Below are 16,313 nucleotides of genomic sequence, written 5' to 3'. Positions count from 1 at the left end.
ACAAATATCATCGTTTGCACAACTCAAGGTAAATGTGATAGCACAACAAATGCTACATTATTACAACAGTCTTTTTGCACTCAGTAAAGTTTTGAGCTCGTTATCAGCCAGACTAGACTGATGGATGAACATGTTGTTGTTTATGTCCATTCCTCAAGTAGATATAATACAAGTGTTTGCAAGCCACATAGGTCATTCCTTCCCCTGACCTCCTTTGGAAGTCTCTGCAAGTACAACTAGGATTCCTAGCTACTGTGACTCGATATTTCTCACCACGTAACTTCGAGTTTGGTGTTACTGCAATGAAGACTTCATGCTTACCAATCTTTACCATTTCCACTTGTTCGATGACCATTTCTAGTCCTAAAGCACTATCGATCCTTTTCGATGCCTCTTCAGAAACACATGTCCTATACCTACCCGCAAGTCTTTACCCTTGCACTTCCATAGTTTCTATTGCAATATGAAACCCCACTCGTTGCAAAGACTTTACTTCCAGCGTTGTTAAGTTCGTGCCCTATGCCACTAGCAACTCAAGTGGAGGTCTTGGAGGCCGCATCACAATATATGGACATACATCCCACACATGTTTGACATCATCACTACAAAACCATACCCATGTCTCATTGTTACGCCCCTCCCAGTTGCATTTCCCCCAAAAACTTGGTGCCGTTGTTCCCTCTTTGCATAAATTCACCTTTTTCTTGCACTTTTCTCCTTTGATTTTTCCTTGGCAAGTGAACTTAGACCCTGGTTTGCACCTACGGATTGCCCACATGGTGTCATTTATGTCAACCTCGATGGCCCTAATTGTCACCCCGTCATTCTCCTCGTCCATAGAGTGATCTTGGATTACCTGTGAAGCATCTCCAAATGACAACTTTCGAGACTTTCTTTGTCGAGCAACATTTTGAGTGACATACTCTGGCCTGTGTGAACTATTTGCCTCCTCGCCTATAATATTGTTGAATGTCTTGCGTCGCCTTGTCATTGTAACCCGGTCTCCAAAAAACTATGGCACCTTTGGAAGATCGGTTCCTCCAATTGCATCGTTCACAACACGGCTACTCTGGGATGGAGTAGGTGTGTGAAATTTTCGTGAAGCTGCCTCGTCTCTCATCTTGCTTATGCTTGGTCCGCTTCCTATATACTTACCCTCTGTATATGCCATTCTTTTGGATTGTTGAAGAAGAGTGTTCCCAATATCCGAAACTATTGCATCATACAAAGAAATTATAGGCTTGTGACCTTCACCTGCTAGCCATGAAGCGTGACGTGACTCTGAGAGATTTGTTCGAGGGACGACCTCGATGCAATAGTCATCCAAAGCCTTCAAAAAAATAAATTAATATATTTCATTAATATCATGAAGGGTCTAATTAAATGGACATCCTACAACCTATTCTAGAATAAATTTGAAAACTTACACCAACTATTTCCTTCCTCCAATGAGGGTATCTCACATGCCACCAACTCAACTAGCACTCCATTGGGCCTAGATTCCCATCTACCACCTTTCCTGTTGCCCACCAAGCTCGAATGAACCGATATTGGGCCTCTGCATCTTCACTGCTATGTGCGCACTGCCACATTTGACACAGTCGCTTGTGCTTGTCTTGAAATGCATTGAGAACATATTTTGTGGTGTGGATTCCTAGACTTTGTTCCCAATGGAAAAGGCATGATCTCTCCCTACCTTTCATCACCATATCCGGACCTCCATTGAAAATTTTGCACACCGCATTCCAGTTTGCTTGGGCTTCATCTGCCATAAGGGGAATGTGGGACAGAGAGAGAGAGAGAGAGAGAGGAATACCTGTCTAAGATGACCGGTTGGGTTTTCCTGTAGATAACACTTGCGAGCACTCTGCAAACACACATTCGAAATCACCTCCACAATAGCTTTTCCTTATAGTTGCTGGAAATTTGATGTTTGTGGTTGTTGGTTTTGTCCACACATGACCATCCACTGATTGCTCCATTCCATCCATAGCTGACCTCTTGATATTAGGCTGAGGTGGAAATTCAAACACCATGTTTCCATTGTAGCTTGATGGAATTTCTTCCACCCACTCCCATTCCGATGATGCGATCAAGGTCTTCAGCTTCGGAGATCTCATAGTGGGATGTAACGCTAGCTCCACTATGCTAAAGGAATCACCTATCGGTGCCCGGTCCTTCTTACATCCCTCTTGTAGTGGGGAGTCTAGGTCGATCACCACATCTTTGGGTGTTTTGTTGGTGGGGTCAAAGTGAAAGTCTTCTTTCTCTTCGTCAGAAGAAAGCAACAATATGTCAGCAGATTGTAGTGTTGTAGTAGCTTTCACAGGGGAATCCAAGAATGCAACATACTCTATGGAAACTTTAGCATCCAAAACATAAAGAGAAGAGCTATTACCTTTACCTGCATTCTGCAAAGGAAATGTTGACGGATCACCTTCAAGAGATTTTGCTAGGGCAAACACATTATAACCAGCTGGTGCATTTATGTCAGCTACAGATAGAACCAACAAAGATCTTTCCAATGATAGGTGGTGTGGTTTGCCAACCCCCACACCACCCACATGAACGATGAAATGAGATCTTTCCTTTGAGAGAGAGAGAGAGAGAGAGAGAGATATGGAGGTGGGAGGAATGTCTTGGCAAAGTGAGGGATAGGAGGAGAGGATGAGAAGGGGAGATAGAGGAAAGAGTGAGAGATAGAAGTGAAGGTGTCCTGAGCACACGATGTAGGTAGAGTGGAGAAAGGTATGTGGATGTAGTGAAGGGAGAGACAGCTGGAGGGAAAGATGATAGAGAAATGGGGTAGAGTAGAATGAGGATGTTATAGATAGTCAAGAGAGAGAGAGGTTGGAGGAGAGAATTGAGGTAGAGTGGATAGAGGTTTGTATAGATAGTTAAGGGAGGGTGAGGTTGGAGTAGAAATGAGGGATGGTGAATGATGCTAAGTAGAGAGGTAGAGGAGTAGAGATGGTGAGTGAAGGTAAGTAGAGAGGTGTAGGAGGAGAGATAACTAAAAGATGGAAAAAAATGGTAAGCTGTATTGAGCCATCTCTTTATATAACTCCTTCATATAAGTGAAATGTTGAGATTAGGGAGGGTGGAGTTTGAAATGGTCACAAGAAAAAAAAAAAAAAAGAGGAGTCTGTTCACGTTAAAACTCTGTTCTTCTTCTTCTTTTCTCTCTCTCTCTCTCTCTCTCTCTCTCTCTCACACACACACACACACACACACATTTCTTCTTTGTTAATCTCTCTCTCCCTCACACACACACACATACACATACTGAATGTACGGTATCTTGTTGATGCAACCTTACCTCATCTTGCAATCTTGCTAGGTTGTAGCTTCCATTAAACATGTCAAAACTCTGGAAGGATTGCACGCGCATTGATGTTGCACATTGATGTTGCTCCAAGGCTGTGGTGGTACTATTGCAACACATGGATCTTTCAATGTCGAGCTGCAATGGGTAAGAACCTACGTTCCTAAAAGATGGTCAAAGATGGAAAAAATCGTAGGTTTTCATAAGAAGGCCGAATGTCTATCAATACAAGATGATAAAACTAGAATTTGAGTTGATTATGTAGGCTTTGAAGATGAATTGCTTCATTAATTTTAGACATGATTTCCTTTTTGTGAGGTAATTTAACTACAGGCTAAGCTCTCAAAAACCGATCTCAATTGTCAAAAGGGAATAAGAGTTGAAAATCTTGAACTTTTGGCCTTTTTAAAGTAAAAAATAATGATTTTTTTTTGCCTTTTTTAAGTCGAGCTATAAGTGGAGCAACAGAAAGGCCTTTTTTTGGCCTTTCAGTGTCGAGCTGCAATGGGTAAGAACCTACGTTCCCTAAAAGATGGTCAAAGATGGTAAAAATTGTAGGTTTTCATAAGAAGGCCGAATGTCTATCAATACAAGATGATAAAACTAGAATTTGAGTTGATTATGTAGGCTTTGAAGATGAATTGCTTGATTAATTTTAGACATGATCTCAAAAACCGATCTCAATTGTCAAAAGGGAATAAAGAGTAGAAAATCTTGAACTTTTTGCCTTTTTAAAGTAAAAAATAATGAATTTTTTGGCCTTTTTTAAGTCAAAAATAAAGGGAGCATAGCGATATCGCTATTGCTCCCTTTATTTTTTACTTAAAAAAGGCAAAAATAAAGGGATCAATATCGATATCGCTATTGCTCCCTGTGTTTTTATATAATTATGGAAGTGCAGTGACACAACATCCATCCCCTTTGAACCTACACATCCTCCAGCATGTGCCAACCACATTGATATTTGCAAGCATATAATTTATAATGTTACCATATACATGTGGTAGTGATGTGTGTGAACACACTAAGACCGTTGGGGCATTTTTTCCCTCTTTAGGAGGTTTTTACCCCCGTGCTTTGTATATACACCCATCACTCTAGGGCTATCTATCTTTCCATTGCACACTAAGTAACACACTCTCTATTGTGTGCCTTGAGCTTCCTTCGTCTTCTCCAAGCTGTGTGTGTTTCTCTGCAACCCTAATTCCAACAATTGGTATCAGAGCAGGTCACGTCCTCCCGAGCTTAGCTGCCAACTGCTCCAGTACACGCCTGCTCACTTTCTCCGATTTCACTGAGCTTTGGCGAGCGTTCGCAGGTCGACAAATATTTTGGGAGATCTCGAAGAGGTTGGTCTGCTCAGAATTTTGATTTGGGCTCATTTCGGCCTCCGTTTCCACTACAGGCAGTACTACACAGGCTATTTCGTCATTTTGTGCAGAATTTCTATCAGTGTCATTTTTTGCATAACAGGTGCCTTATAGTCTTCTACGGTTTGTGCTATATAGCACAGGTTGTTCCCGCTCCATTTCTCCTATTTTCGGGCAGTTTTCACATCAGGTGCAGCATTTACCATGGCTGACAACAACAACACAGATGTGTTCAAGATGTTTGCTGCTGAGGACAGGTTGGATGGGGACAACTACCCTATGTGGGCTTATATGATGCAACATGTTCTTGTGTCAAAGGGTGTCTGGAACATTGTGCAGGGCATTGATGTACGTCCTGGTTCTGAGGATGTAGGCGATGTTGAGGATGTTGCAGGTCTTGCTGCAAGGATTGCAGCTGTTAGAGTTGCTTTGCCTACCGCAGAACAAGCTCGTTGGGATGTTGAGGATGCGCAGGCTCATGCATTGATTGCGTTGTCTGTGAAGCACACCATTGTTCCTCACATCCGTTCAGCAAAATCAGCAAAATAGGCTTGGGATATTTTAGCAGGTCTTTATGCAAGCCGCAATGAGGCTAAAATTGCTTTGCTGCGTAAAGAGCTGGAGTCGAAGATTATGCATGAGGAAGATGATATGGACACTTTCCTTGCTAGTGTCAAGGATATCAATGAGCAGCTTATTTCTGCAGGTGAAGTCATTTCAGACAGTTCCCTTGTGCAAACTGTTCTTGATGCCTTACCAGATTCCTACCAGACTTTTGCTAGTACTTGGAGACTGATGACCCAAGGAAATCCAGAAGTTGTCAAGTTTGTTGTTGCAAGAGTCATTGTCCAGAAAAAACAAAACTAGATAGCGTGCAGTTGAACAGGATTTTATTGCTTCTCAAAGAAAGGGTGGTAACAGCAATGCAGCCACTTCTTATGGTTCTTTGCGTCAAAAATCTGTTTCAAAAAAGCATCTGCGCAATCAACTTCGTCTGGCAATTTTCTTAAGGGCAAAAAAAATTTGCCATTATTGTAAAAATGATCACCCAAATCGTGGCTAAGTTGAAGGCCAAAGAGGCTTCCAAAAGAGGGTGTCACCAAGACTTAGTTCCACTACAAAGCACCATTGTTGAGTCTTCTGTGAAAGGAGACTGTAATGCTGATGTTGGGAGTGGGCTTTTAGCGCAATGCACTTACACTTGTGTCATGATGCATGCTTGTCAGTTGTTGCTAGACTTGGACTTGTAGTCAAATTTGTGGATGACAGATGTACAGTCATGATCTCCGTTCTCCCCCTGAATTTTTGCTGGGCTTGGGGGCCGTGGCCTGGTGGGGGGGGGCTTTTGTATGATGGGGGGTCAAAATTTGGCAAATGCTGTTGCAGATTCAAGGGCTATTTCAGATGCAAAAATTTGGCATGCACGTTTTGGTCATCTAAATTTTGCCAGTTTGCTGCGTTTGCAGAAATCTGATATGGTTGCTTCTTTGCCACCTCTTGAAGCACCTGTCAAACATGTTTGTGAAGGCTGTATTTTGGGTAAGATGCAGCGTTCTAACTTTCCAAAGGATGGTTCAGTTCGGGCCACATGCAGGTTGCAGCTTGTGCATAGTGATGTTTGTGGGCCCATGCAAACTCCGTCCTTGGGCAATTACCTGTACTTCGTGACTTTCATTGATGATTACTCCAGGCATGCATGGGTATTTCTGCTTAAAGCGAAGTCCGAAGTTTTTATGTGCTTCAAACAATTTCTAGCTATGGCTGAAAATGTCTCGAAATGTACTATGGGCACCCTCCGTTCCGATCGAGGGGGGGAGTATATGTCTCATGAATTTAATGCATTTTTGGCTAGTCGTGGGATAAAACACCAATGTACAGTGCCTTATACGCCTCAGCAAAATGGTGTTGCTGAGAGGAAAAACAGGTCACTGACGGAAATGGCACGATGTATGGTCAAAAGTCAAGCTTTACCGCATTCTTTTTGGCTTGAGGCCATCATGTGTGCCACTTATGTACTTAACAGGTGTCCTACGAAAGCTTTGCAGTCTATTACTCCATATGAAGCATGGCATGATAGAAAGCCTTCTATTGAGCACATGCATGTTTTTGGTTGTTTGGCATATGCTTTGGTGCCACAAGTGCAGCGGAGAAAATTGGATGATAAGGCTGTCAAATGTATTTTTGTTGGTTATAGTGCTGAAAGCAAAGGTTACAGGTTGTATCATCCGCAAACAAAACGTATTCTGGTTTCTCGGGATGTAGTGTTTGTGGAAGATTCTGTTCATCCCTTGCTGTCATGTCCTAGAGACAGTAATGTAAGCTCCCAGGACATTTATGACACTTTGTTGCCTCTTTTCAGTGGTGGAAATACGAATGTAAGTTCCAATGAGGCAAATGTACAGCCTATGGGGGTTTCTGAAAATGTTTTAGATCAGCCTATTACTGATGCAGATGTACATGATGTACTTGATGAGGAAAGGGCTGAAAATGAGCAGGCTAGAGGTATGCCAAAATGGCTGGTGCACACTTTGCGTGACAGTAAATTGGATGCACCTTTTTCTAGTCGTACTCGTTCAGGCTCTCACCATACATCTTATGCATCAGATTGTTATGCTTTGGCTGTGTCTAGTTTACATGATGTTGAGGAGCCTCTGTCTTTTGATGAAGCACAGAATTCAGAAAATTGGATGGCTGCCATGCAATCAGAATATGATGCACTCATAGAAAATGACACATGGACTTTATGTGATTTGCCTCCTGGCAAAAAGGCCATTGGTACGAAGTGGGTTTACAAGTTGAAACGCAAACCGGATGGTGAGATCAATCGCCATAAGGCTCGACTTGTTGCAAAGGGTTATGCACAGCAAAAAGGCATAGATTATGAAGAGACTTTTGCTCCCACTTGTCGTATGACTACTGTGCGTTTTCTATGTGCATTGGCAGCTCATTTTGGTTGGGATGTACATCAATCAGACATTGTTACTTCTTTCTTGAATGGTGACATATTTGAGGAAGTTTATGTAACGCAGCCTCGCGGTTTTGTCATAAAAGGACAAGAGGACAAAGTGTGCAAATGTAACAAGGCTTTGTATGGGTTGAAGCAATCTCCTCGTGCTTGGTATGAGAAAGCTGACACTCATTTGGTCAAACAAGGCTTTCGTAACAGTCCAACAGAAAGCACATTGTATGTAAAGCGTGAGGGTGATGTACTTCTCATCGTGGTTCTTTATGTTGATGATTTGCTGATCACTGTACCAAATGAGAGATATATTGCTGAATTTAAGGCTGATTTGAATGCTACTTTCAAGATGAAAGATTTGGGGCTGTTGCATCATTATTTGGGCATACAGTTTAAGCAGTGTGATGGTGGTATTGCCTTGTGTCAGAAAAGTTACATAGAGACATTGCTATGTAAGTTTGGACTTGAGGATTGCAAACCTATTGCCACTCCCATGGAAACAGGTTTGAAGTTGAGTCGACATGATGCTGGCGATCCTACTGATGTCACTCTTTACCAAACTGCTGTTGGCTGCCTCATTTATGTATGCAACACGAGGCCGGATATTCAGTTTGCAGTCTCACAGGTCAGCAGATTTATGCATAGCCCAGGGTCTAAACATTGGTAGGCTATCAAGAGGATTTTCCGCTACCTTAGTGGCACTTTACATCTTGGCTTGTTTTATCCCAAGGGGGGATCATTGCCGCCAGACTTACATGCTTTTTCGGACTCAGGTTGGGCTGGTTGTTTTGACACGCGAGTGTCCACAAGTGGTTTTTGTTTCATGCTTGGTAGTTCATGTATATCATGGTTGAGCAAGAAGCAACCTACTGTGGCCACTTCGAGTTGTGAGGCTGAGTACAGGGCAGTCTTCACAACTACGGTTGAGTGTGTATGGCTCAGACGCCTTATGGCTGATTTGGGTGTTGGATAGGACACTGCCAACACTATCTACACTGACAGTCAGAGTGCATTGGCAGTTGCGAGGAACCTAGTTTTTCATGCTTGCACAAAGCACATTGAGGTGCATTACCACTATGTCAGCGAGAGGCTCTCAGTAGGAGAGATCAGCTTGGCTTATGTGCCAACACAGGACAACCTTGCAGATCTTTTCACAAAGGCATTGTCTCGTGGGAAGCTTGAAGCTTTCCACAAAGCTTTGGGCTTACTCCCCTTTGTGGACTGATCCTGTCCTCAGGGCATGGCACTTCCCTTTACTCACGTGCCAGCTCTCATTCACCGCATCACTCCAAGGGGGATTTGTTACCATATACATGTGGTAGTGAACACACTAGGACCGCCGGGGCATTTTTTCCGTCTTTAGGAGGTTTTTTTCCCCGTGCTTTGTATATACGCCCATCACTCTAGGGCTATCTATCTTTCCATTGCACACTAAGTAACACACTCTCTATTGTGTGCCTTGAGCTTTCTTTGTCTTCTCCAAGCTGTGTGTGTTTCTCTGCAACCCTAATTCCAACATATAAACCTCGACCATGTCCACAATATACACATATGGTATCACCTAATTATTGCCCCACTCTAAGCATGCTATCAACAATATCCCAATTTGTGGCTTCATGAAATCATCAACCCCTCCAAGATCATAGGGAAAACTCAAAAATTTGTAGCCATAATGACTCCCCTGCATCATGGTAGATATACATACCATGTCCTAAGAACTAGACAGTATAATGTCGTCCTGGATCAAATGGCATATAGATTAAGTGTCAAAGCACATGATTACCATTACTCCACATAATCATACATCATATGTCTCAACCGACACCAAACAACCATGATACAAGCTTGTTATTCTTCGATCAATCAAAAAGCAACCACACCGTTCATCCAAAAGTACCCGTCAATAATGAACATGCTTTAACTATTAGGAGCACACAGCATTGTTGAGCCCTGTAGAGTGCGCAGGTGATGGAGAAAGTAGAAAAGAAAACTACGCACACACACCAACACATCGAGACACACACACACACACACACAATTGTTACCCTGCAGTAGCCATTCAACGAGCTGCTCTTCTCTTCTTCTCTTTTAACTATTATCCAAAGTATATTTACAACATAGTATAGTCAGTGTCCGGCCGCCCATAGCACAATGGACATATTCTTTAACATCATATTCTTTAACACTCCCCCTCAAGCTCAGAATGAGCTTGTATATGATGGATTCCCAATGCTTCACGAAAGTAGCAAAACTTCTCCCTTCCAAGAGCTTTTGTGAATATATCCGCAACTTGATCATTTGTCTTCACATACACCAAATCAATCTCACCTGCCAAAACTTTTTCTCTAATGAAGTGATGATGTACCTCAATGTGTTTAGTGCGAGCATGGTAAACTGGATTCTTTGCCAACATGATGCTGCTAATATTGTCACAATATATAATGACACTGTCAAGAAAGTCAAAACCAAAGTCTACCATAAGTACTCTCAACCATGACTCTTCACATGCTACCAGAGCTGCTCCACCATATTCAGCTTCTGTACTTGATAATGCTACAGTTGATTGCTTCTTGCTACTCCAACTTATCATACCATTGCCAATGAAAAATGCATAACCACTTGTAGATCTTCTATCCATAAAATCTCCTGCCCAATCAGCATCTATGTAACCATAAAGACAAAGCTTCCCATTCTTTTCATAAAACATTCCATAACTGACAGTGGCTTTCACATATCTCATAATCCGTCTCACTGCATCAAGATGACTTTTACATGGCTTTTGCATGAATTGACTCACAACACCCACTGCATAACTCAAATCTGGCCTTGTTATTGTCAAGTAAACAAGGCTTCCAACCATCTTGCGGTACATAGTGACATCCTCAATGTAATGTCCATCATCAAACAACTTCACATTTTGTATCAACCGGTTTGCACGCTGTCATTCCATACTTCTCAAGCATATCCAATGCGTATTGTCTTTGTATCATCCAAATTCCTGATAATGTATTGACAATTTCAATTCCCAAGAAATATCTCAACTCACCAAGGTCCTTCATGTTGAATTCTCTCAACAAACTCTTCTTGACATGCAAAATTTGCTCATCATGACTTCCGGTGAGAATCAAGTCATCAACATAGATAACAATAATGGCGATCTCGCCATCAACATGCTTCAAAAACAATGAGTGATCAGCAATAGACTATTTAAATCCAATCTTCTTCAAGAATCTGATTATCTTTTCACACCAAGCTCTAGATGCTTGCTTCAAACCATACAATGCTTTCTTCAACTTACACACATAATATGGAAACTCTGGATGTTGATAACCCTCTAGCTGTATCATATAAACTTCTTCTTCCAAGTCACCATTCAAGAATGCATTATCCACATCCATTTGCCGTAACTTCCAACCAAACATACTTGCCCATTGCTATCACCAATCTGATTGTTGTCATCTTTGCAACTGGACTAAATGTCTCATCATAATCAAGACCTTTTGTTTGTGCATAACCTTTAGCAACAAGCCTCGCTTTGTATCTTTCCACACTACCATCTCACTTGCACTTGACTTTGTATACCCATTTTGAACCAATTTCTTTCTTTCCACTTGGCAAGTGAACCAAATCCCAAGTGTCATTCTTCACAAGAGCATCCATCTCATCATCCATAGCTGACTCCCACTCTGATTTTCCAATTGCCTCTTGAAAACATGTAGGCTCTTTATGTTGCACATGTGAAACCATGTATGCATAATGTGTACGCATGTAACCATTGTATGTCAATCTATCAACTGGATAACGCACCCTCTCTGATCTTCTCAACTGTGGTTCACTCTTCTCTTCAACTCTTGCATATGGGGGTACATATTTCGCAATATGCTTACTGCCAGGTGTCCTCAAATGTGGTAAACCATGCTCTTCATCGAAGCTTTCATCTCCAGAACTCTCTTTAACCACTTTCTTCTTGCCTTTCTCGTCTTGCTTCTTATCTCGCAAACGACCACTCCATGGGTTGACACTTCCTGTACTCTCCTCTGTCATATGTGGTCCTGAAATAGTTCTTGTTGATGGTCCTGGCTTATCAACAACATGACGCACATTCTCTTGCTCTTCATACTCATCTTCTATCATCATTGGCTTTGGTTTATACCATGGTTCATGCTCACAAAATCTGACATCTCTACTGACATAAACTTGTCTTGTCGTAGGATCATAACACTTGTAACCTTTCTTTTCAACTGGGTAGCCCAAGAATATACACTTCACTGCCTTTGGCTCCATCTTCTTTCTTACTTCATTTGGCACATGAACATAGCAAACACATCCAAAAACTTTCATATAAGAAACTGTTGGCTTGATCCCATAAAGTCTCTCATAAGGTGAAATTGCATGAATGGCAGCTGTTGGTGTTCGATTCATAATGTGTACTACTGTATAAACTGCTTCAGCCCAATATGTTAATGGCATATTCATCTCATTCATCATGGCTCTTGCAATCTCTTCTATGACTCTATTCTTTCTCTCAGCAACTCCATTTTGTTGTGGTGTGTATCTGCAAGTAATCTGTCTTCTTATGCCTTGTTCAGGTAAGTAATCATCAAAATTGTGTGACATGTACTCTCCCCCTCCATCTGTACGTAGGCATTTAATTTGACAACCATTCTCTTTCTCAACCATAACTTTGAACTCCAAGAATACCTCAAATGCCTCCGACTTTGCCTTTAGAAAGTAAGCCCATGTCATTCTGCTGTAATCATCCGTAAATGTGATAAAATATCGACAACCATTTGGTGTAGCATGATCACAAGGTCCCCAAATATCCGAATGAACAATTTCCAAAGGACTTTGGCTAATTCTCCCCCTCTTTGGAAACGGTAAACGAGATTGCTTTCCAAATTGACAAGCTTCACAAACATGATCAAAATTCAATCTGCCAAACTTTGGTAACCACGTACAATTTGATTTGATTGCATATGCTTTAGTCTTCTAAAATTGACATGACCAATCCTCTTATGCCATAACTCTGCCCAATTATCTTGAGTGGCTGATTTGTTTGTATACATACTACTGTGTAAACATGGATCTCCAGCTTCCAATGAGAACAAGCGACCTTTCTTTCTTCCGCGTGTCAATATCTTACCTGGTCTGAATTTGTGAAACTCCTCTATGAAGCAGCCATAACTATTAAAACGGACTTGCAACCCTTGATCTGTCATTTGTCCAACTAATGCTAAATTCTTTGTGATTGAAGGCACATATAGAACATCTCCCAATGTGTTGTATATCCTGTCTTTTTCTAGCAATGGAATTGAACCAACATGTGTAATCCGATGCATAGTATCATCACTTGTAGCGACAAACTCATCCTCTTCTAATTTCTCTTTTCTGTCAAACCATTCACCATGATATGTCATATGATTTGTGGCACCACTATCTAAATACCAATCATCTGTATGATGTGGCTCCACCATGCTTCCAACAACATGCTCCATAGGAAATAAATGTCCACTCGATCTATTGTCATATATATTTTGATCATGAGGATTGTATCCAGCAAAGTTTCCTCCATGTCTTCCATAACCTCGGCCTCTTCCACCATGATCACGATTTTGATTTAGCCTTGTGTAACATTCTCTTTCAAAGTGACCATAAATGCCACATCTATTACAATATCCATCTCTTTGAGGATGTACAAATCGTGCACCTCCACGTCCGCGAGTTCGGGCTCTCCCCCTGCCTCTTTGGCTATAATCATTGTAACTTTGACTTTGTTAGTTTTGCCATTGACCTCTTCCAGCATTGTTTCCACGACCATAGTTTCCTCTTCCACCTCTATTGTTTCCACGACCTCTAGAGTAAAAAACCTGATCTCTGGAATTGTTATTTGATGTAGAAGGACCTGACTTGCCTAACTTCACCTCTTCTTGCAAACAAAGGTTTACTAACTCTTCAAAATCAGGCATGCGTCCTCGAACAGATATAGATGTATCCAATGACTTGTATTCCGGTCCCAAACCATTCAATGTCACTGAAACTAAGTCATCATCTGGAACTTCAACATTAATGCTCGCAAGATCTTCCTATATTTGTTTTATCTCTGTCACATAATCTGATATGGATCTATTTCCTCGCCATACACAATGTAACCTTTGCTTCAAGTGAACTTTTCGTAGTTCTATATTGGAGCTGTTCATTCTTGCTAGTATCTCCCATGCTTCCTTTGGAGATTGAGTCTTCTTTACATGTGGTATAAAGAAGTCACTAATACATAGTGAAATCCAATGCATCACTTTCCTTGAATTCTCAATCCACTTCTTGTAAACTTCTACTCCTGCTTGCCATGTTTTATGTGCTTCAACATTCTCTCTATTTGGTTCCAAACCAACCTCGGGACACTCTTGTTCACCTGTAATATAATCCCATAAACCTTTGCCCATGATAAAGTTCTCCATCCTGTAAGACCATATGTTGTAGTTCTCTCTGGTCAGCTTCTCTCCAACAATCTGTGTGACTTGAGTTGAACTTTCTGTCATCTTCACTCTCTCAATTTCTTCCAAAGGATTTTGACAAAATTTCGACAGAGTTTCGTTTGTATTTGGACAATATCTCAAGTGACAATCTCAACCAAAGTGCTCATAAACATTGACAGAAAATCTCTCACTGCCAAGGGAAAATCCACTGACTCACTTTGCCACAGACTGACTCAATACTATGCATAAATACTCTAAAACAATGTCCACATGGACGTGTATGCAAATGCAATCCATACGCTGTCCTGTACCATATATCCATACATCCACCTTCTTCCCATAGTCGTAAACGACATATGAGGTCTTTCGCGGGGCCAGTCGGGGGTTCGCTCCAGTACCTAATCCACCTTACCAAGGTACTAAAGCTCCCAAGGCAAGGCTTCAAAAAACCTCACTCGACCCTCACAAAGGCTACAGTTTTCCAAAATACATTAACCGCATATCCATACATAACCACAAAGTACTCAATCTGACAATATAACCGCCTCAACTTCTTTCCACAAACTTTCTTACATAGGCGGTTGTCCATAACGGACCCATAACAACCAAACATAATCTTTGATAACACAATATCATGATGCAAAAGCTCTATGTCGCTCTCCAAAACCTGTGTAAATACTGAATTCTTCACCTGTAACTTGTAAATCTACTGCTGAGTGCAAAACTAGACATCTCCTATGCTTGTGTGAGCTGGCTGTTTGCTACAGAAAATTACAGATTTTGACAAATCTGAGTATGCCAATGCGTCCGGAATGCCCAAAAACATAAAGATAGACTCCTGGATCACTGTATTCTGAGTTCGGGTGAGGGAGTTATGACCAAAAACCTCTCTTTTTTGCTGTTTTCCAGAGCTGTGGAAACCTGTGTATTGACTGTAACTCCTTAAACTGAGCTCTGATACCACTTTGTAGAGTGCGCAGGTGATGGAAAAGGTAGAAAAGAAGACTACGCACACACACCAACACACATCGAGACACACACACACAATCGTTACCCTGCAGCAGCCATTCAACGAGTTGCTCTTCTCTTCTTCTATTTTAACTATTATCCAAAGTATATTTACAGCATAGTATAGTCAGTGTCTGACCACCCATAGCACAATGGACATATTCTTTAATATCATATTCTTTAACAAGCCCCACAAAAAACTAGAGCTTTCCCTGGAACACAGTGGCAACATCCACATCCCATAAAAAATTGGCAACTTGATCTCGTTACAAGCAAGCATAGAAGAACACTGACTCTCTTTTATTGGCATCCATAACATCACTAATATAAACATTAGTATAAAAACACCCAAATCCAACCATAGCAGATACACCGTCAAAGAAAGCTAAGGAAACCATGCATTTAAGACTTCTTCCCTTCTTCCAATCCTGATAAAGAAGCATCAATAATAGCATCTTCGCCTTGCCCTATGACATCAACACCTACAATCATGGCAACCCCAAGAAACATATTTTATTACATCTGCTCATGCACATCATGTGTCATTTCCGTGTTACCCTGTACTTCATCAATCATCGCACATGTAAAAATCTATGCAATCCTCTTTAGTGAACTCCTCGTCTTTTTTGGATTCACATGATTCCATGGTACCTAAAGATCCAGTGGTACACTGTAAAGGATCTTCTTGCACCCCTCTAAATAGATAGCACTGAGCTCTAAGTGTTGCATACCTCAGTGCTTCATAAATCACTTACCAGCAATTGAAAGTTAAGATCATTAAGGACGTCTTCATCAAGTGGAGAATCTAGCCCCTCATAAGGAAAAGACCCAACATTTGTATCTAAAAAAATCTCTTGTGGGCCAAACTAGAGTGTGAATCAGCATCAAAAACATTTGAGTTAACAACAATGCCATGCATATATAGTTGCACATGACTACTTCTATACACTTGCATGGTTCTCTCCTTATATATGGCCACTTTGTTTAACAACAGTGCTAGACTTTTGTCATGATGTTTCTCTATTGCATGATCATCCTTTCGTGGATCCACATCACCTTCATGACCTTCCTTTGCTTTCATGTTCACACAAATTTGCTCCTAAAATTGATCATAACCTGATTTTAGCCATACTCTTTGAGTGTCTACATCGTTTGTAACATTTGCATCAAGAGATAAA

The 16,313-nt window shown here is 41.2% G+C and overlaps 1 protein-coding gene and 1 pseudogene across 1 annotated transcript; both read right to left on the bottom strand.

Annotated features, from left to right (window-relative positions):
* Positions 1-629: 629 nt before the first annotated feature.
* On the bottom strand, positions 630-1,120 carry LOC147432591 (uncharacterized; annotated as a pseudogene).
* A 700-nt stretch (positions 1,121-1,820) lies between these two features.
* LOC147432590 (uncharacterized) lies at positions 1,821-16,216 on the bottom strand. The gene is made up of 3 exons (XM_086491964.1): positions 16,085-16,216; positions 15,891-16,001; positions 1,821-2,588 (listed from the first exon to the last, which is right to left on the bottom strand). Exons 1-3 carry the CDS (start codon positions 16,214-16,216, stop codon positions 1,821-1,823), a joined length of 1,011 nt encoding a protein of 336 aa, XP_086348090.1.
* Positions 16,217-16,313: the final 97 nt, after the last annotated feature.

This window comes from Adiantum capillus-veneris, chromosome 20 (assembly GCF_014529385.1).
Source record: "Adiantum capillus-veneris isolate H3 chromosome 20, ASM1452938v2, whole genome shotgun sequence".
NCBI lineage: Eukaryota > Viridiplantae > Streptophyta > Polypodiopsida > Polypodiales > Pteridaceae > Adiantum > Adiantum capillus-veneris.
Note: the sequence above shows the minus strand (reverse complement) of the source record. Positions and strands in the feature narration are given on the sequence as shown.

Excerpts from the sequence above, each read along its gene's own strand:
- LOC147432590 (XM_086491964.1), bottom strand. The coding sequence starts at position 16,216 with ATGAAAGCAAAGGAAGGTCATGAAGGTGATGTGGATCCACGAAAGGAT. Across the intron at positions 16,002-16,084 it reads ATAAGGAGAGAACCATGCAA|TTTGGCCCACAAGAGATTTT; the intron begins GTGTATAGAAGT and ends TTCACACTCTAG. Across the intron at positions 2,589-15,890 it reads ATCTTAACTTTCAATTGCTG|GAAAGATCTCATTTCATCGT; the intron begins GTAAGTGATTTA and ends TCTCTCTCAAAG.